The 26,823-nt window shown below is 36.4% G+C and overlaps 1 protein-coding gene across 1 annotated transcript in view; it reads left to right on the top strand.

Annotated features, from left to right (window-relative positions):
- The window catches only part of SCAPER (S-phase cyclin A-associated protein in the ER), a 183,964-nt gene that overhangs the window by 16,327 nt on the left and 140,814 nt on the right, over positions 1 to 26,823 (top strand). Inside the window, exons 5-9 of the mRNA XM_014944728.1 lie at positions 212 to 409; positions 13,237 to 13,337; positions 14,629 to 14,745; positions 18,389 to 18,549; positions 26,356 to 26,618. Coding sequence (XP_014800214.1) covers positions 212 to 409; positions 13,237 to 13,337; positions 14,629 to 14,745; positions 18,389 to 18,549; positions 26,356 to 26,618 — 840 coding nt within the window. The remainder of the gene's footprint in view (positions 1 to 211; positions 410 to 13,236; positions 13,338 to 14,628; positions 14,746 to 18,388; positions 18,550 to 26,355; positions 26,619 to 26,823) is intronic.

The raw sequence follows: 26,823 nt of genomic DNA on the forward strand, positions 1-26,823 counted from the left end.
ATCTAGTTCTACAGAGCTGCTGCCTATATTTAAGATAAGAAAGTGAGTTTTAAAAAGCTCAAGTGAGAGGGATGATGTTGTCTTCGGTGAAAAATTTCTTGTTTACAAATGTTTGAATATGTTGAAAAAAATGTGTGTTGCACAGAACCTTAACCCCTTACCATGCTTCTGTTTGTTGTTTTCCTTTTCCTTTGTATCTCGTTTTTTTCAGAACACTACTATAGACTGTAAATTAACAGCAGCAGCAGCTGGAGATAAAAACTTTGACAAAAGCCCAACAAAAACAAGGCAGCCTCGAAAAGTTGATCTGCGGGCTCGATACTGGGCGTTTCTTTTTGACAATCTCAGACGGGCAGTTGATGAAATCTATGTTACATGTGAATCGGATCAGAGTGTAGTAGAATGCAAGGTAAGTCTTCAGCTCTTCTTTGCCTTTTGTCACATGGCTCTTACTGTGCTTTTTTTTTATACTTTACAAAAAAGCCAAGTGAGGAATTAGAGCTTCAGAAATGTGGTTTTTTTTTTTATTATTTGTGTTTAGTGAAGCCTTTTAAATAGGAAAATCGATGGCATATTTATTTAGATTCTTTCATTTTAGGCAGCGAGTAATTTTTGGAGTGTTTAAAACATGTAGTGATGTACATAATGTTACTAGATCTCAGATTTTTTATGAAATCAGATTTTGCTTATTGAGTTCTTATTTTTCAATTTTCTGACTGAACACCGATTTTTTTTATTTTTTTTTTTTAATTTTTTTTTTCCCCCTGTAATGTTCTTTGCTGTAGGTGGCACTGTTGTGGTTCAGCTTTTTTCACATTCGTTTGTTTCCTGTGAAGTGGCTGAATTATACATTGCTCCCTCTTTGCAGTGATAGTTATCACTCTTTTAATTCTCTCTGGTGTTAAGTAAGCGCTTCATGGGCGAGCACAAATAATGTCTGGTGGGATGTCGCTGTAAAGTGTGCTTCTTAATTTCAAATAACCTGTGTTTGTAATAGCTTGTGCATTTGTTTAATGATGCTTTTCTGGTAGATCTGTAGAAAGACCATTGTCATTTGGTAAAAATTACTCGTTCTCTAGAAATGGAATTTAGTGCAAGCATTAAGAGAAGCCAGAAGAATACATTATAAAAGCAATGTTAAAAGATATGGCTTCTGTTTTCATATTAAACATGGCTGAAAACTCAACACATTCTGGGAATGATTACCTAATCACTGTAAAAAATTACGTATATCAATTTAAGTAAACTTTTTTCTTATCATATGCATCTAGTTCTCTGCTGTAATCAGACACGGCCAAATTGACTTTGAGATTAGCGTACAAATACATTTCATTGGAAGCAGGTTTGAAAACCGAACAGTAGCTAGAGGCTTCCAAATCGCTGGTTGGTCTAACACAATTTAATGTTTTCTTACTGAACTGTCTTCCTGCTCAGGAAACTTCTCTGGAGAATTTTGGGGTTTAAGAAAATCAGTCAGCCTTGCATTGTAATTAGATTACCATTTTAAACTTTTGCGACTGGAAGAACAGAAGCGTATTTGTATCATTATCACATATTTTGGGGGGTTAGATATCATTCAGCATTTTAATCATGCTACTTGATCTGTTCTCGGATGGAGATATTACATAGCCTGAGTGAAAAGGCTTCATTTTAGTAGCCACTTGACAGTGATGTATGTATCTGTGCGTATCAGATTACTTGTTTGCAAAACAGGGGTGGAAAAAACCAAAAAAGAATAAACAGGGAAGGCAATGTCATGTGTTGTAAAACTTATGTAACGTTCATGTTGCTTTTACCTTTTTTAAAAGGTCATTTCTTCTCAGCACAAAAAAGTACCTTACCTGAGTAGCTGGAATACACGTTTGTGTATTTGTCTTTGTTTGCTTGTGAGATTTTCTTTTAAACGCTACTGGTAAATGATGACTATTACTTGTGATAAATTACTAAAGTTTTTGTTAATTAAACTATGAAGTATAGAGCCGTTGCGTCTTGCAAATTACTTTTACTACTACTGTTCCACTTCTATCAGTTCTGTTGGTTTTCATTTATTTTGGGGTGGTTATTGTTGACAGATGCAGTTCAGTTGCTACCAGAGATGAAGCTGTTACTGTGCTCTAGGTGATTGCTTACAGCAGGGTGCCTTAGCTGCTGTCATTCGGAGTGCTATACATAACTCCCAAGAAATAGACATACAACATTTCTGGTACTACACACACAGGCTTCAACTAGGGATAGATTAAACTCATCATTACCATGGAGGTGCGTTTTAATTTTGGATGGATTATTAGTGATAATGAACAACAGATCCTTGTGGAAACTGTCTTCCTCAACTCTGATCCTGAAAAGATAGTTATTGCTGTCCTCAATCAACTGAAATAGCTTGTCTAAGTGCACCTTTCATATTATGGAATATATAGGAAGTGTTTACTGTAGTAACTTAACCTTTTAGGAGTTCATAAGTTAAAAATCATGGTCTAGACTCAGAGTTCAGTTGGCAAATGGTATTTGAAAAGCACTCATGTGATACTGTTTCAAGAACTCATGTAGCTTAGTAGAAGGCCTATGTCCTGCATTAAAAATAGCTTAACTCAGTCTTGAGTTTGATCGTTACAGTTTGTCCCTCTGTGACTCAGTTCAGGTAAATAATCATAATTTGCTTATCTAAAATACTTCATTGTTTTATTGCCTTGGCTTTGTTAGTTCTCTATACGTTGCTACCATGTTACTCCAAAGCACCAAGTTTCATGCTTTGTATTGACTGTCCTAATCCTGCCTGGCCAAATCTTGCAAGATCTCTGGGCATGCCTTTTCTTGCCAGCTGAAAATATGAAATACGAAAGCAGTGAGCAGAATTTAGATTCCCTGTTTTGTGCCAGCTTGGGTTTCTGCTGTTGCAGTACAGATGGCTGTAGCAAGGTTCTGCCTGTTGTGCAGGATTGGGAGGGTGCAAAGTGATTTTATGCCTATGGTTATGAATTCTGTGTGGTCTAATGAGGTATCTCCCCATCTCTGCTACCAGCAGCAGCATACTAATAATGCAGATGTGGCACAGCAAAGTATGTTGAGCTTCATTGGCAGGAAAATAATATGGATATGTATAATCCTTTTTGTAAACTTTTGGGCTTAAGAGGCCAGGTTGAATGCGGTGTGTCTTGTCTGTCCTTGTATATTCATGATTTTCTGTCATCACTGCCATAACTTTTAATATCGTTAGACCAATTTAAATTATTTTAGTCTTTATACATTTCATGAGGGGTAAGTGACTGGCCTGGAAGAAGACACCCTGTTAAGGTTCACATTGCAGAAAAACCTGCCACTCAATCTTTTATTAGGCACCGGGGAATTCAGAGAGAGAAAAAAAGAACATGAGTTCACCAACTGAGGGAGAGGGATTATGTGTGTATTGGTTTTTGTTTGTTTGGTGGTTTTTATTATTTTTTTTAATAAAAATTAATTGAAGTGCATGTCACTATGTCATTTATAGCACCAGAGAAACCCATAAGGAGACCATGGGAAAACATGCTCCACTAGATCCATAGTTTGCCGAACCGCTTTAGGCTTTTTTTTTTTTGCTTGATGGTTTGTTGTGTTATATTTTTTGTTTGGTTGGTTTTCTTTTCTTTGGGCAGGAGGAGTTCAGCTAGTTCTTAAACTCTTTCCTTTTTTATGTATGGCGGTGCTTGTCTTCTGAATATTTTAATTTTAAGATTAAAATCCCATTTATAATAAACTTTTACTAAAGCTCATTCTGAAAATGAGAATAGATTAGCTTCATTTTTATGCTTTTTTTTTGCAAACTTTTTGTAATATATAGAAAAGTATCTGGTGGATTAAAGTGTTACAAGAGATGCCAACAAGACACATCAGCTTAGTTGAAAATGGATTAATATATTTTTGCCATACCTGAAAAACTGAGATGGTTTTGAGAAATAAGGATTCCGTATTGCCACATTTTTCTGTGAACTCATTTGACAGAATATCCTGTTAGATCTTTTCATGAAGTACCGTCTTTATTTTTACTGTTGGACATATGTTGAAACAACACTAAATAAGGATCCAAAGTGGTTAAACTGTTAAGTTTTCCTTTGTTGTTTTTTTCTTTTTTTTTTTTTAAGCGGGACTTTGAAAAATCCTTTTTATTAAGATAAATCCACGTTATCAAAAACTTCCTTAATCCATATTTCAACTTTTATATGATACCTTCCCAAACTTATGTCTTGGTCAAATGGGTGTGTGCTGTTTTATTTAAACATTTTAGTTGAATAAAGATAGTATTAAAAATGTAAAAATGAAATATGATAACTTCTAGCACTTAAAACCTTCAGATTAATCTGGTATAAAACTGTTTCTTTTTGATAAAAATGAAATATGACAACTTATAGAATTTGACAACTTATAGAATTTAAAACCTTCGGATTAATCTGGTATAAAACTGTTTCTTTTTGATTTTGTACCTTTTACTCTCTTGTATTCTTACAAGTTGGTATACTTTTATTGATTGCGTTGTCACTGAAGATAATGTTTGATGCTCCCAAATCGGAAAGGGCTCTAGTGGCTGGTTGTGGTTGAAACTGCAGACGAAAGGCTTGTGGTAAGGATACAAACAGTGGAAATGTGTGTAAGAGGATCGGTGGTTGTGTATATTTTCTCTCAGCTTTGGGCACTGCTCAAGTTGGTATTTTGCTATTGATTTGGAATTGAGAACTCTCAAATCATGTATATAGATATATAGATACAGCTTTGATGCTTGGTATATAAAGATATAATGAACATGGTTGAATTTCAAAGGATTCTCAAGTTTAAGCATCATTTCATTGTACACAAATCAGTTTGTGCAATAGTGATAGAGATTAGATGTAGTCTAATAGATTTGGCTATAACCTTCAACATTTCAAAATGCAAATTGTATGGATATTCTATACATTAGTTAAGTTTCTGTGTGTCTAATGTTTATGTGAATGTTGTATTACCTAGTATTTCCTAGTTTTGGGTGTTGAGCTGTGGCAGAGAAGAACTAGTGATGCCTTAAATCTCTTCCTGTATGTTAAAAGGAAATAGAGCCCAAAATTTGTGGATGGAGGAAGGCAGATTCTACAGCCAGTTTTGGAATTCCAGCCAATGGAATTTTGGTTAATGCAACAGAGAAGTGCATCTTCTGCTGCTATTCTTGCGTAGTCTTCAGGTGTTTCAGCAACTGAGTATATATTTATATTTATATTTATATTTATATTGTAGTCTTCAGGTGTTACAGCAACTGAGTATATTTATATTTATATTTATATTTATATTTATATTTATATTTATATGTGTGTGTATGAAAAAAAGAAACACCATACAATACACGTATATAAAACTCTTATTGGTAGAGTTTGAGCAACTGGATCTAGCAGCTAAGGCTACAGTAACTCTAGAAGAATCTCAAACTATTTTAAATTTAATTGTTGGGGTTTTTTCCCACCTAGGGTGGGATTAAGTGCTTCAGCTGTTTATCGTTGGTTTTGGTTTTTTTTCTTTCAAAAAAAATGGAATTTATGATGTGAAAATGGAGTTCAATATTCTTTTAAAGTTGCTGTTTAGCATTACTTAATGCCTGTACAAACTTTTGTCTTTCCACCTATTTGGTGGAAATTGATTTATTTCTATAAAGTTTTGGCAAGGGTAGTTTCTCTCCTTGTTTCTAACACTTACAGATACATTCTTAAATCAGTTAACCTTGAGTATAGTTCAGTGAAAACAGTTTTATTCTGCTTGAGAATCTTATTGATTCTTACTATAAAGTGGGAAATGAGGGTCTGTTTTGATTCTCATAGGCAGCACAAGATACTTTCAAAAGTAAAGCCCTTCCCTTAAAAGAGTTGACATGTTGCATGATGTTATTATTCAAGAGAAGCAGCTGAAACAACTTTAGTTAATGCCTCCCAATCAGGGTGGCATCTGTGAGAGTCTGAGTTGATGGAGGGCCTCCCAGAAGGAGAGAGAGGGACTTGCTTCATTCACATCTCTTGCTGAGAGTGCCTTGTGAGGGCTGCTTTTGGTTCCGGCGATGCTAATTCCAATGATTTCAATCTCAGCTGCAGACTGGGACCCATGGTCATCCAGGCTGATTACTGCCTTTTGAGACAGCCGAGGAAATAGAACTGTGTCTAAACACGTTGAAGCTGAAGGTAGAAAAAGCAAGATTTTCCTAACTTCACTGAAAATGAAATCCGCAATAATTCAGTACAACGGTCAAGCCGATCCAAATAGGATCTTGATCCTACTTCCACGGCTAAGAGCCAGTGCAACTCTGTCCGTTTTACTTATTTGGAGTATAAGTTTTGATTGGTTTTTTTCCCCCAAACTTTTCAGTTTTACAAATGTGAAAAGTACCTGGATCCAGGGAGGGAAAAATACAGAATCAGGGTTTGATACTTAAGGCTTTTTGGGAGAGATAATTTGTGCCATTTATCATCAGTTATAAAAATTACATACCTTTGATATTTGAATTCTGAGATACTTGGGGTCTCTTTATGTCTCTTTCTAAATAAATACCTTGTGGCTGTATTGTGGCAGGTGAAAATCTCTTTTTTGAGCATTTCTTCTGCCTCTTTTTGGACGTTTAGATTATTGTTGTCATCATCCATAAACAGTGAAGGAGAGGAAAACGTGCTAATGATTGGGCATTCAGTTTCACAGATGGAAATGGATGAGATCTTTCAGAATGGTAATCTATGCTAAAAAGCCAGATACTGAAAAGCATCTCTTCTAGTTGGCAGACTGGATAATCCTGTTCTGCCTCGCCATCCTTCACATCATATAGATAAATTTTTACATTTTTTGTGTAAATAAATTGTGTGATTAAGTCCCTGCATATGCCCCCTGACCACAACATTCGTTCTTATGGAGCAAATTTACTTTGGTAACAGTTAAGCTTCTGAGGAGCACGTCCTTGGCTGAAAAGTACCTGGATCCAGGGAGGGAAAAATACAGAATCAGGTTTGATACTTAAGTCTTTTTGGGAGAGATAATTTGTGCCATTTATCATCAGTTATAAAAAGTACATAACTTCGATATTTGAATTCTGAGATACTTGGGGTCTGTTTATGTCTCTTTCTAAATAAATACCTTGTGGCTGTATTGTGGCAGGTGAAAATCTCTTTTGTGAGCATTCCTTCTGCCTCTTTTTGGACGTTTAGATTATCATTGTTGTCATCATCCATAAACAGTGAAGAAGAGGAAAACGTGCTAATGATTGGGCACTCAGTTTCACAGATGGAAATGGATGAGATCTTGTTGTCATCATCCATAAACAGTGAAGGAGAGGAAAACGTGCTAATGATTGGGCATTCAGTTTCACAGATGGAAATGGATGAGATCTTTCAGAATGGTAATCTATGCTAAAAAGCCAGATACTGAAAGAAAGAGAACACTTTTCTAACAAATCCAAGTTTTCCTGGTCTTCGGGTTTATCCTAGAACTACGCTTCTGCCCTCTGACAGTATCAGAGGGCTTACACACACAGTTGTGTGTGCACATCCTCCTGCTTCAGCTTTCTTCAAAGGAATGCAACGGGTTAAATCTTCATAGCATGTTTAAAGGCATGGCTAAGGTCATCCCTGCTATGTGTTCACCAACAAAGCCTGTGTTTTCTAGGAACATAGCCAAACAAAAGTATATATTCTTCCATTGTTTTCCAACAGCCGAGTTCTTTGAAGGGCACTGCCCTAGTACTGAAGCCAGCTTCCAGAAGGCCTCTCAAATTCTGACTGGTTTTACTTGCTTCATTCACATCTCTTGCTGAGAGTGCCTTGTGAGGGCTGCTTTTGGTTCCGGCGATGCTAATTCCAATGATTTCAATCTCAGCTGCAGACTGGGACCCATGGTCATCCAGGCTGATTACTGCCTTTTGAGACAGCCAAGGAAATAGAACTGTGTCTAAACATGTTGAAGCTGAAGGTAGAAAAAGCAAGATTTTCCTAACTTCACTGAAAATGAAATCTGCAATAATTCAGTACAATGGTCAAGCTGATCCAAATAGGATCTTGATCCTACTTCCACGGCTAAGAGCCAGTGCAACTCTGTCCCATTTTATTTATTTGGAGTATAAGTTTTGATTATTTTTTTTTCCCCAAACTTTTCAGTTTTACAAATGTGAAAAGTACCTGGATCCAGGGAGGGAAAAATACAGAATCAGGTTTGATACTTAAGTCTTTTTGGGAGAGATAATTTGTGCCATTTATCATCAGTTATAAAAAGTACATAACTTCGATATTTGAATTCTGAGATACTTGGGGTCTGTTTATGTCTCTTTCTAAATAAATACCTTGTGGCTGTATTGTGGCAGGTGAAAATCTCTTTTGTGAGCATTCCTTCTGCCTCTTTTTGGACGTTTAGATTATCATTGTTGTCATCATCCATAAACAGTGAAGAAGAGGAAAACGTGCTAATGATTGGGCATTCAGTTTCACAGATGGAAATGGATGAGATCTTTCAGAATGGTAATCTATGCTAAAAAGCCAGATACTGAAAAGCATCTCTTCTAGTTGGCAGACTGGATAATCCTGTTCTGCCTCGCCATCCTTCACATCATATAGATAAATTTTTACATTTTTTGTGTAAATAAATTGTGTGATTAAGTCCCTGCATATGCCCCCTGACCACAACATTCGTTCTTATGGAGCAAATTTACTTTGGTAACAGTTAAGCTTCTGAGGAGCACGTCCTTGGCTGATGGTGGATTATGGCTGTTGTGGTGTGGGAGAACCAGTGAGAAACAAACACACACCAGATACACTGCATTTAACACTTGGATCTAACAGGCCGTGCATCTCTGCAGCTTTACTATTTAGAGTTTGCTGCTTAGTGGCTTTTGCAAGGCTAGTGTGAGAGCATTTAAAAAGACACACCAATTGGGAGAACTTTAGTTACTGGAAAATTATGCTGGTTTACTCCTCTCTGCATAATGTGAGTCCTTTGGCTAGAGGAGCTGCTTCCTTTCATCCTTTCCCAAAGCTGTAAGGACTGCTTTGGCAGTCATCTTGGTTTAACCTAACCCCAGAGCTGGCTCTAAGTGTTTGTAATTCAACTGGGTGGAAAAGGCTACAAGGAATTTTTTTAAAGCAATTTTTGTGTCAAATTACTGAAACACCCAGTTAGCCTTAAAAACATAAATTTAAAGAAAGAGAGAAGGAACTTAGATTGCCTGCTAAAAATGTACTGCCATACGAGAAAATGAAGTTTATTTTGGTAAGTACTTAATTTAAAATATTTGATATAGATAATGAAACAGTATAAATTATGCATAGTTTGTAAAATAAAGCACACGTTTCTAGCCTTGAGAATCAGCTGAAGTACAGATGTGATGACTGAGTTAATTTCTCTGACATGCATTCTACTATTTTGAGTTGTAGTAACCTTAAAATTTTATAATCTTCCATGCTTCCCTGTTTTCCTCCTTATTTGAGAGTGGGAGAATAAATGGAGAAGATGACGTTTCAAAGCTGTTACAGGATTTCAAAAAAAATTGAACTTCTGTTTTTAAGGGTTGTAATAGTTTATGTAGGACCCAAGTCAAGATTGTCCTGATTCAGGAATATACGATTATTCTGATATAGCTACTCTCTATATTGGAGATCCTTGTTGATTGCAAAGTAATTAATATCATCACCCAGTTGAAGAGACTAGAAGTACAACTTTAAGATAAATCCATAGAAACCAAAGTAATGACTGACTGGGAGCTCGAGAAAAGAAGGAAAAGCACAAAAAGAGCTTTTTGATGTGCAGGACTCTATTGATCAGAGAATCGAACAGAGGGGAGAGAGAAACAGGAGCTGCATTGTGAGTGGTTTTAGTTTTATGTCACTGATTTTCCTTCAAGTGTGGTTTTTTAACAGTATTGCTTTCTTTTTTAGTTTAAACTGGCTCTTTAAAAATCGTATAGGATGGATATGACCTTGAAAAATAATGGGATTTAAAATTGTTTTGACTCTCGTGCAGCCGTAGTCTACCCCATAAAGGTTCCTTTTTGTCAGCACCTTCTCAAGTGGTACAAGTTTCCACTGCTTCAGCACCAGAGGGTATATCTGCTACGCTGGGGACGGGAGGTGAGCTGGAGAGCTGTATTGATGTCCAGGACCCCAGAGCCCTGCACGCCAGGATTGTGTGTCAGTAGGACAAAGGGATGGCGCCAACCGTCCTGCTGTATGCGCCAGTAACTAGAATTAATTACAAACCAATCGAATCCGTTGCAGCCAATTGGTAAACTAATTGGTAATTTTAGCTGTACATCTATATGTAGTTATCTGGATGCCTGTAACGGCGCTTTCAGAGCCACTTTTGTTCTGCTTCATCCTGCTTGACAAAATGGCCCTCATAGCTTTAGGGAGAAAGATGTGCATCAGTGAATATGGGGCCGCTCCAGCTGCTTGTCTTGTTTGTATTCCCTTGTTCGTAAAACATGACTCGGGTTACAGCTGCATGGTTCTGCTCTGATCATTTCTGATAATGTGTAGCTAAACATTCCTTAAAATAGGTTAAGCCATTTATTGTATTTTTTTCCCCGTGCCAACTAACATCAGAAATGTAACTCGTATTCTGATTTATTCTTTTTTTTTGTGAGCAATATCTCAGTGGCATGCTCGAGAAGTAAATGGTTCAGAATTAAATTTTGCTTTCCATGCTTTTATTGTTAGTAACAGTCAGCACAACTTAGTGTGGGCAAACCTAAATGGACATGAATTGAATTAGAAAACTGAAATTTTATTAGTGAAACTGAAAAAAGAACTGCTAAAATACTTGACTTGTTCATTTCTTGTAGCAGACTTTACTGAAGAATTATTTTGGTGCTGTAAACCAACTGCCTTGTAAGAAGGATTTTTGTTAGCTTTTTTTGTGGGGTATTTCAAAACAAAGAGCAACTTTTACATCAGCAGTGATATTCTGTTTGATTCCCTTGTGTTTGACTTGCTTGTGACTTTTCCCTTTTAACAACCACCATATGCTCTAGATCTGTCATACCTGCTGGTTAAACGGATACTTTAAGCTCAGTTTCAGACTTGCATCTGTGTTAAACAAAGTGAATAATCATCACTATGATTTTATATGAAAGGCTTTTTGCATACATTAGAGGTCCTTTCTCTATTAAAAGAACAATTAAAATAATGATGAATGGGCCGTGGTGTTACGAAAATGTGCATTAGTTACCTGTACTGTAGTAGAAGAGTGTTTTACTCTTTCCAGTGTTAAAAGTGTTAATGTTAAAATTTGTAGTTATACACTTAAGAACCAATACATTTTCATTTATAATTGTTCCTAAAGTACTTCTAGGTAATAATGCTTTGCTTTGAGCTGAAAATTTTTCTTTATACCAGCAGGAATAACTTGGACATAGTAGAGAATTTGCAAAACAGCAACACTTTGTCATTAGCATTTTTCCTTATACCATAAAATTATGTCATGTATTTTAAACAGGGCATGTGAAGCTGATCTAAGTTTTCATAGAATTCAAGCTTCATTTATGGATTTTTATTATTTTCAGCATGTTGTCATCATAGAGTACAGTATATATTTTTCTTGTCTTTGAAAGAGTAGTTATGAAAGCTTCTATTTCTGTTTGACATGACCTCGAACTATCTCCTATAGAAACACATTCACGTGCTTCCTTGGGTGACCATCAGCTCTGCTGAGAAGGTGCTTTATGTCTCTTGGCTGTGGTAGACTGTGTGGTTTTGTCAGGTTCAATATGTGATTTTCAAGTTTATATGTGGGATATAAGTGATTTCCTCGCTTTAAAGAATTGCTTCTTTCCCTACCAGTGACAGCAATAGCTACAGTTTGCTCAGGGAACACAGCTAAGAGTTTAATCTTACGGGCTTTTGCTCTGCTGTGCTGTGGAAAAAATGGCAGTCTTGTCTGAATAAAGACTGCAAGATCCCAACTTGCCATTTAATTTTTTATTGTTTCTCTATGTAATCTGACCTGCTATAGTTACTGTGCTTGTACATTTGACCTGACTTGGAATCAGTAGATACAGTCAATAATTCCTGAAAGTTAAGGATATTTTAATCAGGAACAAGTCTTCTAGCTCCCTACTGTTCACCCACTGGCATTTTATCTATCAATTTCTTCCTGATACAGTGTGAAGTCAAGTTAATTTTGTATGTCTTTTTATAGAAATTAATTTTATTTGTTAGAGAGCGACACGTAATTTACAGGATTCTAACTACTTAATCAAGATTTTGCAATATTTTGAATAAAACTCCAGCATGCCCACATCATTTCTAACAGTGTTTGTTTAATCCTACTCAGGAATTATGGGATGGACTAGATTGCTCTTAAGATCCCTCACACTTGTGTTATTTTATAATAATTTGTAAATCTTTCAAGCCATAAAATGTGTTCATGACTACAGCTTTCAGTGATTAATTCCCGTAAAAGTGTGTAAATTCTTCGGTAACTCCGTGTAGTTCAAAAGTAGTTTTTTAAATGGTAGAAAATGAATCAGTTTGTAATAGTCAAAGAAGTATTGGGTATTGGAGTTGTAAGGTCTAGACATGTAATTATTCCAGAGACAAGAATGTGCAATTAATTGTCTTTTTTCACTTGTTAAAGTGTGCTCATCAGAGCACACAACAATGTAAACTTTGCATATTGCAAATATCTTGTTTATTTCTCAGTAAGTTTACATCAAAGATGATGATTTTGTAAACCAAGTGTAATGCTGTGATCTTTCTGTTTTTGCCTCGCAAAGTGTCACCATGGGAGTCTTTTTGTTTAAAAACTGCTTTATTAGTGTAATAGTGCTGATAATCTCAGGTGACAATAGAATGTCTATCACTAATCTGGACTGGTACAAGCAGACATCGTTTGAAGGTTCTGCACACTTGGAAATCTGTAGGAATGGGATACAGTTTGCTGAACTTCAGAGGTGAAAGAACTAATTTCTTCTAGTGCAGGGATCCCAGGATTCTCTCTTGCTTTTTTGTTTTCAGGGGTTTTCTTGGTTTTGTTTTTTATGAGATCAGTAAATGTTCTACTTTGTTTTCGGTCAGGATACAGTTTGCTGAACTTCAGAGGTGTAAGAACTAATTTTTTCTAGTGCAGGGATCCCAGGATTCTCTTTTGCTTTTTTGTTTTCAGGGTTTTGTTTTTTATGAGCACTACAGATCAGTAAATGTTCTACTTTGTTTTCGGTTCTTTTATTGCGGGGGGAGGATTGTTTTTTAATTACAAAGGTTGATGTAATGGTTGCTTTTTCAGGAAGTCCTGATGATGCTTGATAACTATGTGAGGGACTTCAAAGCATTGATTGACTGGATACAGCTACAGGAGAAGCTAGAAAAAGCTGATGCTCAAAGCAGGTAATTAAATGTTTATATTTTTTTAATCTACATCCAAATACTGTCTCATAGTAAACTTAGTACCTATTTTAATACTTGCTCTGGGGCATCTGGAAGATTTTCCTTTTGGATGGAATTGGTATGAGGAGGTAGAGGGGATTTTATTCTCCCTGGTAGTGTTATCAGTGAGCAGCTGGGCTGGAAATGGTAAAGGGTCTGAAAATATAGTATCAGAAAGTTCAAACTGATTACGTTGTTTAAGTTTGTGCCTAGTGTTGCATATGTACCTCAATGCCTAAGTTTTAGCTTTGAGAGGTAAAGAAGAGGTAAGGTTTTGCTGGAATAATTTGTGCCTGTAGAAGATGGGAGACCGTAGTATGTGTGGATTGATATGCTCTAGTGTATCTCTAGTTCAGTCACTCCTCTGCCAGGGTAGAGACAAAAAGTAGACCAAATGTGACAGAGTGGTTTTATTAGTTGATTATAGGTTGATAATCCTGCTAGTAGTGCTGGAACCAGTTAACAAATAATTTATGTGTTTTTCTGAATCTGCCTTCACCAGCACTGGGTCCTAAATGGCAGCTGTAATTTTCATGTAATCAAATAGCTTCAGGAGCAAGAGTTAAAATAAAAAAAGAAAACAGTGTCAGCTTCAATGAGGTGCATAATGGATGTGCTACCCTGGCTTCTGCCTCAGATTGTGTCTGTTAGGGTGAGAACATTTTATGTTAGTGGCCGTTAACTTAAATCAAACCTGTTCAGTTACCTTTGCAAATACACGTTTCTCAGTAAATGTTGTTGCTGGCAGTTTGGTATGTTGGTAGAATAATAGGAGTGGATGGTGATATATTTGGTTAGTTCTAAAATTTTTTTTAATGCACTGGAGATATTTGATACCTACATTAACCAAAGCAGCATTTGAACTGTATTGAATGCTCCGTTACACAGGATAGAAAAACATGGGGTACCTTAAATGGTTGTGGCCATTTATGTGCATTGTTATTGTTGTTAGAAGTAGAGGATATTCCTAGTCCTATCCCTGATCCTTTCCTTGTAACTGCTTGGTTTCATGATTGGTCCCACACTGACATTTAAAATAAGCATCATTGTTTTGAGAGTATACATTGGTTTTGATATGGGTCTGGCTAATATGGTTTGGATTTAGCTTAGAAACATTCACTAAGATGTATGAATAAATTCAGCAGTTTTCATTAATACTTTATAGCATTTGCTGGTGCTTTTTTCCTTTAAGGTGATAGAGGAATAGTAATTGTGAATTTTATTTTTAAACTTTTCTTTCCTGAATTTGCAGACCTACTTCCTTAGCCTGGGAAGTAAAGAAAATGTCTCCGGGACGCCATGTGATTCCGAGTCCATCGTCAGATAGAATTAGTGTGACATCAAATGCTCGAAGAAGTTTAAATTTTGGGTATGAAACCAGATCATAAGTTTATTAAAGCTAAACTAAAGATTCATTTGAAGCAGAGTTCATGAATATGCTATTTTTCTATAGTAATCAATATATTGTTTTGCTGTTTACTAAGTCATATATGCAATTATTTGCATTCATGAAAGAAAAGCACATGGGAACAGTGCTTTTTTCTATAACAGAAAATCCTATCAAGGACTTAATTTTTTACTTACTTCTTTATATATTTAATTACTGGTCATTCCAAAGGCCTGAAGATAGAATACAATCAGTGTATTTCATGTTATCTGTTTAGTACTCTCTTCCCACTACAAAACTAAAAAAAGGTCAAAATGTCTGTAATTGGCATTTTAAAAATTGCAATGCAAATAATCAGCTGAGCGTGCAAAAGTAAATATAGGTCAAAAAGAGTGAACGTAAAGTGAGATTATTATGATTCTAATGAATAGCAAAACTAATACTAGTTTAAATATAGAGCATATTGTGTAGTACAGTAAAGGATCTTTTACTTGCTAAAATGAAAATGACTGGTTGAAAGCAATTCAACAAAAATGTGCATAAGCACCAGTTTAGAGCAGCACTGGTGCTGTTTCAGTTCTGCAGAGCATGCACATGTCCCATTTAAATCTTTCTCAGGGTGTGTTTTTTTGTTCATTCAGGTTTGTTGGAACCTAGAGCACATACCATACTGTTTCATAAGTGGTTACAAATGTCCTCGGCAGAGATGTAATATTAGAGTATTTGGTCAGTACCTCTGAGTATTGAGCTCTCTTAAAATTTGAATATTAAATATTTTTGCAAAAAACCCACAAAGTCTGTTTGGAAAAATGGCTCCAAGGGTGCTAGTCTCTTTGTAGTTGTATGTATTGATACCTGACAACGTTTGAGAGATGTGTGCTTAGATGCATGATGATGGGGAGAAAATATACACAAGGAGTCAAATGAAAAATTTGAATCTAGTGGAAATCAATGCTCTTATTTTTATTAGAACACAAACAACTGTTCAGTGTAATGATGTCTTTCAGCTAAGCCTTTTTGCTGTATGTAATTACATGTTGCTGCTGTTACTGGAGCTGTTTTATTCACCATTGCAGAGTGATGATTAGCAACTGTGTGTGTTAAAGCAGCTGATAAGATGAATTTTCTATCCTTCAGACTTGCAGACTTTTTCTTCTGTCTTACTCTGCTTGTCTGTATCAAAGCAAGGCAACGCTGGAGAACTACAGTATTTTGTGTGTGTTTGAGAAAATAGGATAGGAAAATAAAGTATTAGACATACTTGGTTCTGTGGAAATGTTTGACAATGCTAGAAATTAGTAGGAAAGGAATAGAGGACGGAAGAGAAGGTGATGGTGTACCACTGGAAATTCATAGTGAATGACTTGTACCTTTGGTCATCTTCTTCTCTTCCTAAAAGCAATGTAGAAAAAGTAGGAAAAGTACAGAAACTGGAAACAGGAACAATCAGAAGTATTGCCACAAAAAGAAAAGAATTTGGAGAAGTGCTAACAAGAAGTGTATGATAAATAAAATCACTTACAGAGATAATGAATTTGAAAATTATGTTCATTTTTCATGAAAAGGAATTGGGAGTACAAAGTGAAATGATCAAACACCAAGCTTAAAACGTCAGAAGTATTTTTCAAGACTTAGTATGTAGAATTTGTTATTATGTGGTGCTTCAGATGCCAAAAGCATAAATGACTTCAGAAATTAATATCACGAAGATTAAAGTCCAACTTTGGTTATTAAACACAGGGTAAATAGGTGCAACCTGGAGCGTACACGTGTGCTGTACGGTTCTGGGAGTCTCTTTGCTTGGCTGTATGGAACTGTCAGAGACAGGGTACGGGCTTGGCATCTCTTCCTGGTTTCCTCCCATGCGGCTGCATGGACTATCAGAGACAGGGTATGGGCTTGGCATCTCTTCCTGGTTTCCTCCCATGAAATGGTGTCAATGGGGATTATAAAAAACAAACCAACCAGCCATGTTTTTATAATTTATGGTTATTCCTGATAGGTTTTTTTGTTAATTGACTTGATAAAAATAGGAAATAATGGCAAATTAACATCTCGCTGGGCTTAAAGTGAGCGGACAGTTTAGTTATATGGGGACTTTCTCCGCATTTGTTTGAAACTTGCAAGATCGTAATTTCTTTTTCCTTGATTTGCTTTGGCTAAAGAGGCAGCTGCATTTGTTGGGCTGTTTTAATCAGTGTTGTAAAACTTGGAAGAGAAATCAGTTGTATGATTGTAGATAAAACTACTCTTGAGAATAGGGCACTTCTTGAAAGTTACCATTTTCCAATTTAAAAAATTCGGCTTGTATTCACTTAAATAAAACTATATAGGTTTTTGCTCCAAGCCTTGTGCAGAAAATGGCAACTTTTTACAAAAAGCAAAACAATCGCATTTGTTTGAAACTTGCAAGATCTTACTTTCTTTTTCCTTGATTTGCTTTGGCTAAAGAGGCAGCTGCATTTGTTGGGCTGTTTTAATCAGTGTTGTAAAACTTGGAAGAGAAATCAGTTGTATGATTGTAGATAAAACTACTCTTGAGAATAGGGCGCTTGTTGAATGTTACCATTTTCCAATTTAAAAAATTCGGCTTGTATTCACTTAAATAAAACTATATAGGTTTTTACTCCAAGCCTTGTGCAGAAAATGGCAACTTTTTACAAAAAGCAAAACAATATAATTTAAAAAAAACCAGTATGGTTCTCTCCATCCAGAAATTCAAAATTTGGGCTGTTGGTATTCCAGATTTAAAATTTATTTTTGCTGTCTGGGTAGTAGAAAATAGATCTATTCCTTTATATACGTGACCTTGGAACAGAGTACGTTATGGATCTGTGTGATCTACATTTACAATTCAACCTGCACCTTTTGAACTTCCTGCCCATATGCTTCGTTAGACTCCTTATATTAGTAGTGGTAGCACATACACGTTATTGAGGAATTAGGCTGAACCCAAGAAGATGCAGCAAGAGAGCTGTTATATTTGGCTGTGAATACTCACCATATGCTTATTTCTATGATTTTAAAATTTGATATCAGAGAATGTTTCCTATGGGAACTGTAAGTCCATCACTGCGGTGTCGCATGTTTCTCCAGTCATTAGACATTTTAAAATTTTAATCTGAGGATTTAGCTTCTTGCTAATTCATTGACTACTAAATATAAGGAATCTCACTTGAAGATTTTTCTCCAGCTGCAGCATTATTTTCTATTTTCTGACTTTCTGTGACTGGGAGGGTGTAATTAAGGTAGTACTTAATGGAAACAAAAAAAACCCAACCTGCACCCCACCTGCTGATTCAATGCTGCATCCTTGTTTCTGTGGTTAGGTTTATTTTTTTAATGAGTTGAATTTATAGGGTTTTTGCTGATGAGAAATCTGCTGAGGCTTTAACATTCAAGAACTACAAATATCATTTTCTAAAACTGTGGAAAGAGAAGGGCAGGCAGTGAAGATTTGCTATGATAAGCTGTTCTTGTTATAGTAGGTTCCAGTTTTTTGGAAGTAGCTCTCAGTCCAAATCATTGAACGCCAAGATTAAGGAGAGAGTGTCCTGAAAAAGTTTTCTCATGAACTGTTATGGTTTTTGATTAGACACTAAAAAGAGCTATAACTTTCATTTAGGAACCCTGCAGTGACAATTTCTGCGACACGCCTGGCTCCTTCTGGTGTAAGTTGGGCTGATAAAGTGAAAGCCAATCACGGAACTAAAGCTGCCAACCCTGAGCTAGCAAGAGCACAAACCTCTCTGCCACCTCCAGTGCAGAAGGCATCGCGGAAAAATGGCAAGTCTCTTTAAGTTGCTTAAGTTTTTTGCACGAACTTTGTAGTATAAAGTTAGTTCAGAGTGTGATGACCTAATTTCAAACCAAAATTAAGCCTAATGTTGCAAAATACAATGTTTATATTAAGTATTAAGATAAAAGATTCGTGCAGCCTTATATTGTAATAGTTAAGTTTGAGAGAAAGTTGTGTTTTCATGTGTAGGTAACATTGCACTGTATTTCCACTAACTAGAATTTGATCTGTTAAAATACTGGTACGTAGCACCCTGACAAAAGGGCGGGCTTTGGTCACAAACTAACAATCTCATTGATTGCAATTTGGAATGGTTTAACAATATAAAGAATGATGCGTGTGGAGGAATCTGTAAGAGAGCTCAAGGTAGTTTTATGTGTCCAGGGAAACCACGTTATTAGAACTGTGCTGAAGTAACAAGTGATGTTTTGTTCTTTGAAGACAAGAGTTACCACGTTCAGTTATGAATTCTTTCTCTAAAGATTCTCCTTGGAGAGTGTTTGATGCAGGGTCTTTTGTTCCAGAAGAGATTTGTTTAGCTGTAAACACAAAAAACTTTATCACTTGGTTAATAAAGTCGGTTTCTTTGGCCACACTGCAGCCGTGAGGTTGTCTTCAGAGCTGCATTTTCATAGAATCACAGAATGGTTTGGGTTGGAAGGGACCTGAAAGATCATCTCGTTCCAACCCCCCTGCCCTGGGCAGGGACACCTCCCACTAGAGCAGGTTGCTCAAGGCCACATCCAGCCTGGCCTTGAACCCCTCCAGGGATGGGGCATCCACAACTTCTCTGGGCAACCTGTTCCAGTGTCTCACCACCCTCAGAGTAAAGAATTTCTTCCTGATATCTAATCTGAATCTTTTTTCTTCCAATTTAAAACCGTTTCCCCTTGTCCTATCATTACCCTTCCTGGCATTTTTTTCCATTTATTTTTGTTATGTGTGGTCCCAGATGACTTTCTGCAAAATCAACAGGCAGGATGAAGAAGTGGATATTCTGGAAGAAATTAAAAAGAAGTGTTCATAATTTGGTTATTGTTTTGGTTTTTAAAGAAAAATTACTGGAAGAACATGTACTAATTCAAGATAGTTTTATGTTCAACCTAGTAGTAGTAGGAGCCATGTATCGTGGTTTGGAGACTTGTGGCACGTTATGGAATTAAACTGCCTCATCCACGTGTCTTGCAACTTAACATGAGTTCAGCAGCGTGTGGATTCTTACACTTAGAAAAGAACAAGCAAAACCATCCTCTAAAAGTGGTTGGTTGAATGGGAATTGATTTATGCTGTTTGCACGAGGGAATTTCTTGCTGTCTGTAGTTGCAGTGAGCTGGTCAGTAGCAGTTTGGCTGAGTTTTCAACACTGTAACTGAAGGTATAATTCTGCTTTTAATTTTTTTGCCAGTAGCTGACGCTATCCATAATGAAACCTTTTCCTGTTGATTATTGCTCATATTAAAGTGGCAGACTCCAAGCTGTTGTTAAAATGCCTCTATTAGGGATTCTCATGTGTATGGAGGATTTTATTAGCTACACAGGGAATAAAACTGATCTGCACTTCCATATGGATAACATATTTTTAAGAGGCTAAAAGGCAAACAAAAGACCTTACCCTTCTGTTAGTTTTAGGCATTTAAAGAGCTGGAGAGTCAGTGATGTGCTGTGTTTTGTTGGCTGTTACCTGCAGCTGATGAGCTCCATAAAGAGTGAAACCACTTAGGTCCTGTAGTACTGGCCTATAAGTGTTCAGTATTTTTCAGTCAAAAGTACTATACAATTCAGACGTAAAAACATTTCATTTTAAGAAATAGCAGTCATTCCTTCTAGAGGCTTTGTTTATTCTCAAGAATCTCTTATCTCTGACATTTAACATTGGAGAATTTAAATTATTTTTTCATGGCTGAATTGTAATGTTTTTAACAAATCAAATTCTCTTTAGGAGCACATTACCCTTTATATGGAGGCTAGAATTGCTCTGGTAAAATCAGATTAACCTCCCTGATTGGAGCACAAGAGAATCTGTGAAGTTTACGCAAAGGGACCTACAAAGGCTCTTCACATGCATTATTGAAGCAGATATGAGGCTTGTGTATCATCTGCTCTGCCTGTTCACCAGCTCGTGCACTCACGGCTGTTGGGTACATTCCAGCCCTGTAGGAGGGAGAGTTCTCCTGCCACCCTCTAATGCTCTCACCCACCCTAAAGCCCAGCTGGCCCTTACAGTGGTGAGATCTCCCTAATGCACTTTTTCTCCAGTGATTTCCAACAGCGTTATCATTAGGTCTCACAGTGGTTTTGTGGACTGAACGAGTGGTATGATACTGTTTCATGGTTGATGGAACTTCCAAATTTAGCTAAGTGAGTCCTTAGGGAGAGAGAGAAAATGCATTACTTTTCCGGGTATTTCTTTAAATTACTTTTTTCTGGATGTATAATTAAATTACATTAAATCATCTTATTTCATCTCCCTCATAAAACTTACTGGTACCCTCAATATTTTAATGAATTCTAAAAAATAATAATTTTGTCTTTCATGCTGGAGTGTTTTCTACCATATGAAACATAGTCTAGTCTCATTGTCTGACCAGTTTATGGCAAGAGGAAAGATTGGGTTAGTAACAGTAGTACCCAGAGGCAATGGTCTAACATGAAATGAATTCTCAGGAGCTCGTGGCAGGAGGTGAGACAGGTCATAGAAGTTTAGAGTGTACATGAAGACTAGAAGTAGGTGCTTGCAGTTTGAATAATTTTTTATTGTTTGTACATAGCTTTGGAGAAAGGGCAGTAAAGAACACGTAAAGTCAGAAATTGCGAGTTATTTTTCTGTTGCCACACTTGAAATCTAGTTTTATTAATTACTATTATTACCTTTCCTGTATTAACTGCTAATATTGACAGTTGTGAAAAGACATTCTTTGTAGTGTAGATAAGACTACAGACTTTGTAGGACATAGAGCGCTCTAAAGTAGCTGTCCTGGTTTGGGCTCAGACACGCTGGCACCTGGTCTTGTGGAAGACGTAGCTTCTGCGTGTTGAGAACAATGGCATCGCAGGCAGTTTATTCTTGACTGGGTTGCAAATTCTTAAGCACAATTTCTGTTGAAAATTTTGCATTCATTTTCTTTTTTTTTAATCTTCTTATTTTTCCTCTCTCAAATTTTTAAGTGACCATTAAAAGTAGTCAGACAGTTAACATCTCTAATTAAAGTCTTGCCTGTTAACTCACCATCTCGTTTGTAAATTTACCACTTCTTGCATCTATACAGTTGCTCTATTAGGTTTATTTATTTATTTGTTTACTTATTTTATTGTTCTGGTTTTCACGTCTTCTGCCCTGTAACTGTGTTTTGGCTGAATTCATGTTTCTGGATTTGCTTCCAGATTCTCAAGTCGACATGGTTTTCCACAGTGCTACTACGTCAGATTTAAAAAAGGAAAAATAGGGGCTGAAGTTTAGTAATGAGCGGAGAAGGTCAAATAGGCTTTGGTTGTATGTTACTTGCAAGTAGATTTTTTAGAAGGGACACGCATCTCCTGAGGAGAAGTCCTAAGAGTTTTGCACATGCCTGCCTGGATATCTTGTATTGCTGTTGCCGGTAAGGCTGCTCGGCCGGTTCTTCCAGATGGAGTAACTTTGAAAGAATAAGGCCCTGGTGGCTCTGGGGGCCTCAAGATAACAGATGGCTTGTCACTTCCATGTAATACAAGAGCAAGGAGAGACAGGGAAGTTCAGATGAAACTGGAGAATGATCAAGGTAGTCAAATGAATTATTCATTAACAAAACTCTGGGAGTAATCAAACCCAGCATGTGATACTTAGCGTGTGGAGATGGCTACGGGGCTATATGAGAACAATTCCAGACTTTGAGGAAAGAAGTGGAGGAAGGGTGATGCCCTACCAAGTATTAGCTTTGCTTCAGATTAGGAACTGTGTGATCTTACATCAATAAATGCATTAGCTTTGCAAACTTTTTTAAAACATGCCTGGAAATGACAGAATACTAAATTGATAAGTGAATTAAAATGAAAAAGTAACTACTTGTGCACAGCTATTTGTGAGATGGTATAAAATTGTTAAACTCATTCCGAGTATTTAACATTCTGAATATGTGCTTGCATTAAAAACTATATTGTGTTTAAAGAATTCACCAAACATAATCTTTCAAACACAAGTATTTCTGTGCTGTTAAAAGGATTGGATGAGTCTTGAGTAATAATTACAAATCTGACAAATACTAATTAAAAATTGAACATGTATGGCTTTTAGTAAAAGATTCATTCTTATTGTAGTAACATTAAAAATTGAATATGTATGGCTTTAGTAAAAGATTCATTCTTATTGTAGTAAGTGTGATTGTGGCTTTGCTGTGCTCTGAATAATTTTATTCTGGTTAATTCCGTCATTTTAGAGTACTAAGAAATAGGCCATGAAGCAAGGAATCAACTAGGCAAGGCAGGCAAGAATATTTTTTCTATTGGTAGAATTAAATTCAGTAGATATTATTAAAAATATTAGTAAAATGTATTAGAAGATATTAGTACAATTATTATGAAGACATATATAAGATTAATATGTCTTATTATCTAGATGGTAGTAAAATTATCTTTACATACTAGATACTACTAAAGGGTATCTCCTGATCTCTTTTTTTTTTTTTAATGTAGAAAAGATGCCTTAAGAGCTGACTTCAATTTTCGGAACAAGTAGAAATGAAATCTTGCAATTATTTTTTTTAATGTAGAAAAGATGCCTTAAGAGCTGACTTCAATTTTCGGAACAAGTAGAAGTGAAATCTTGCAATAATCTTGTTTTGCAAATAACAAGAAAAGGGAATTGCAATCCAAAAGCCTGCTGCAGTAAAGCAATGGAGGATTTTTGTCTGATTTCACTGTCTGTATATTACTTGTCAGGGCAATTTCTTGGCCAAATTTTATCATGAGCTATGTCTAAGCAAAATCTTTGTGGTCCTACCAATTACAGAAGTGGGTGGGTAGGAGCAGCGGTGATTTACAAGAGGCCTAAGCAGGCCGTGCTGTCCCGTGTAGCGCAGGGCCATACTCCACCCAGGCTGTGTGCCTGGGGCTTTCTGCTCTAAATCTGTTTGTGATTCTTGTGGAGTTGAAACCCTATTCCCCGGAGCATTGTTGGAGATAAGATTGTCTCTGAGAGGGTAATAACATGTTTCGATCACTTGGTCCTGTAGATAATACAATTTTTTTTCCACATAAAGATGAAGAAATGAAAATAAAGCCAAAGTTGCTTACAGGGGTCAAATAGGAAGTCTGTGGTAAAGCAAAAAATACAATCTGTATCTTTTTGCCTGCCATTCCCCTCTCTAATCAGTGTGCACACTGAAACATGTGCACATAGTGGGAATGAACACAGAGAGGCCTGTTGCAGAGGGATGCTGGCTCTGCTTACCATCAGTGAGCTGAAGAGATCAGCTACAGTTGTTCACACAAAGTTTGGGAATTTTGTTTACTTTAAAATATACAGCGAATTTTCGAGATTAAAAGTCTCAACAGTAAAACATCAAATTGAGTTATCTTTTTGCATCTGTCATGGAATTTTGTTTACTTTAAATACAGCAAATTTTCTAGATTAAAAGTTTCAACAGTAAAATATCAAATTGAGTTATCTTTTTGCATCTGTCATGTTATCAGTATTGTTAAGGTTTGTGAACAATTATATAGTGATGTAAAAACAGCTATTGCATGAGCTGTAACCGTACAGTGCTGTTCACTTCACTGGTAACTCATGATTTACTCCAGCCGTTGGTCCAGGCCTCTGTGTTTCACCCTGAGATGAACCCAGTAGTTAAATGAGCACTTCATGTTTCTGAAGTGCTGGATGCCCAGGGTAGCAAAGCATGCAAGTACCATTAGTTCTGGTTTAGGCTAATTTCCAGTTTACTGGTTACTGATGATGCTGAACATCAGTCCAAGTCCACCTAAAGGTAGTTTAGTCCAGTGGGTACAGCGGCTTTATCTTTTACCTAAAATCTTCTTCATTTTTATTGACAGTCCTATGACCATGCCCTGCAGTGCTCTGTAGGGTATAGCACTTCTACTGTTAGTAGTGTTGGTACCAGAATTTCTGTACTAGTTTTAGAGTTGCCAGAAACAAGTGCCCTGGAGGGAAATTTAAAAAGGCTCAAGGATTTTTGACCATGAAAATGAATGTTAAACAGGTCCTTTTTATCTACTGTAAATTGCTTTAAGATAAATGGACATGTTCTGAAAGGAAGAAAAAATATTTTGTTCTCTCATCTCCTGTGGGTGTCTTGACCTGCACAAAGATGTTACGGGTAGTCCATAAAGATGGTTCACTTGTAACCTAATCATCATGTGTATCTTTAGAGAGCATAAGACTTTTATATTTTTTACAACACTATATCTTGCTTTTAAAAATCAGATCTCTAGTAATACAAGTTTTAATCCAGTCTATAACTTAGTAACATGCAATTCATCATAATATACAAATCATTCCATTTTCTCACTACTCATGGGTGTTTCAAATTTCATTATTTGACAGCCAAGTAGACTTACATTTATTCCTATTGATATTTATGTTAAACTTGATTGTTTGAGCTCTGATCATTATGCCTGAGCTACAGGACCATCATTGTTAGTAAGAAATACCCAGAGAATGAATTTTGGTATACAAGTTGTATTCCGTTGTAGATTTTTTCCCTCTATAAAGCAGGCAGTTGACTTTCTGATTCTCTGCTCGTCCAGGTAAAAATCATCTCCCACCCCCTCTGTTCCGTTCATGAGAATGATCGTAAGAATTGCTTATGCCAAAAGTATCTTGGAAAATACTGTGCACAGTTAGTTTTTTAGTCTTTTGCAAGAACTTTTTTTCAGCAAGTAGACACATGTGAGTTTACCTTTCACACTTGAGAGGGGTGCCATCGGGTCTCAGAGGAATCAGAGTCTTTTCAAGATGTATGGGAAATTATGTACTAGTATTGCTGGCCACAAAGATGTTATATATGAGGAAGAGCATTCACCTTGATATTCTAGAAATCTGATTACAGTGAAGACCTGATAGTTTGGGCAGAAAAATGTAACTTTGAAGGCTTTTTAGGTGTGTACCAAGATTAGATATCAGAAATGTTGATCTGCAAGTTGTATTTAACAGCTATTTAGTCATCAAAGTAAATTGAAGACAACTACTCTTTCTATTTTCTCCTTCAATTTGCAGCCCTGCTGTAGCAATATTTAGCTATTTCCTGGAATCCATGAAAAGAAATTTTCCAAAAGATGATACTGATTAGTATATTTTTATTATCAGAATTAAAGAAATTGAAAAAGTAAAGAAAACATTTCTGGCAGAAAAATAAGTCACATTCTGGACGATATTTTCCACTCTAAGACCTGCAATTATGTTTGTAATTTGCACTTTCACAAAAGACCTCTAACATTACTGTTGCTGCAAAGAACAAGAGTGTGATTGCTTTGTTGTGCTTTACCATCTTGTGAAATAGCAACACAGGCATGGAAAACTTAACTAGATGTAGCCATTTTTCACATGGTTTTGTGTATGAGCAGCTTAGCTTCTTGAAGTAAAAGGACTGATCCCATGAATAGCTGGTCAGTGTTTGTGGAACTGGTAGCACTCCTTGAAGGAAAAAGCTTTGCTAAAAATATTTCATAGATTTTGGTATTGATTTTTAAAGAGAACATTTTTATCACACAACTTCTGTAACACTGTAATAAAATAGTAGTTTGTAATACTCCTATTTGTAAGTCTTCCTTTCTTAGCATGGGGTCTTTTGTTTTTTATGTAGATCGAAAGGATGCAGAGGGCTGGGAGACAGTTCAGCGTGGGAGGCCTGTTCGATCCCGGTCCACAGCTTTGGCAACAAAAACTCCTGTAGCTGCAGAATCACCAAAGTCCAAAGGTGACAGCGACAAAGAAAATGCCATTTCACCACCAGCAGAGAATAAGCAGGGCAGTTCACTCAGTGACAGTGGTGCATCCCAAAGCACGGAGCTTGTACAGAAAGATCCTTTACATCAGTCTGAAGGTCCTCTGACTGAAAGGGCTCAGGTCAGTACAATTTTGAACCACTTTCTCACCTGAAATCTTGCAGCTCTTCCTTTAGAGCATTTTCTAAAGGAACTGTTGTCTGGAGCGTTTGTTCACTAACCAGATTGGAAAACGATTTAAAAATAATGGCTATTTCAGTTACGTTTATGGAAACACATTAAGAGATTGGCACAAATAGGCAAGTAAAAAATAATGAGATTTTACA

The sequence above is a fragment of the Calidris pugnax genome, unplaced genomic scaffold, assembly GCF_001431845.1.
Source record: "Calidris pugnax isolate Ruff unplaced genomic scaffold, ASM143184v1 scaffold70, whole genome shotgun sequence".
NCBI lineage: Eukaryota > Metazoa > Chordata > Aves > Charadriiformes > Scolopacidae > Calidris > Calidris pugnax.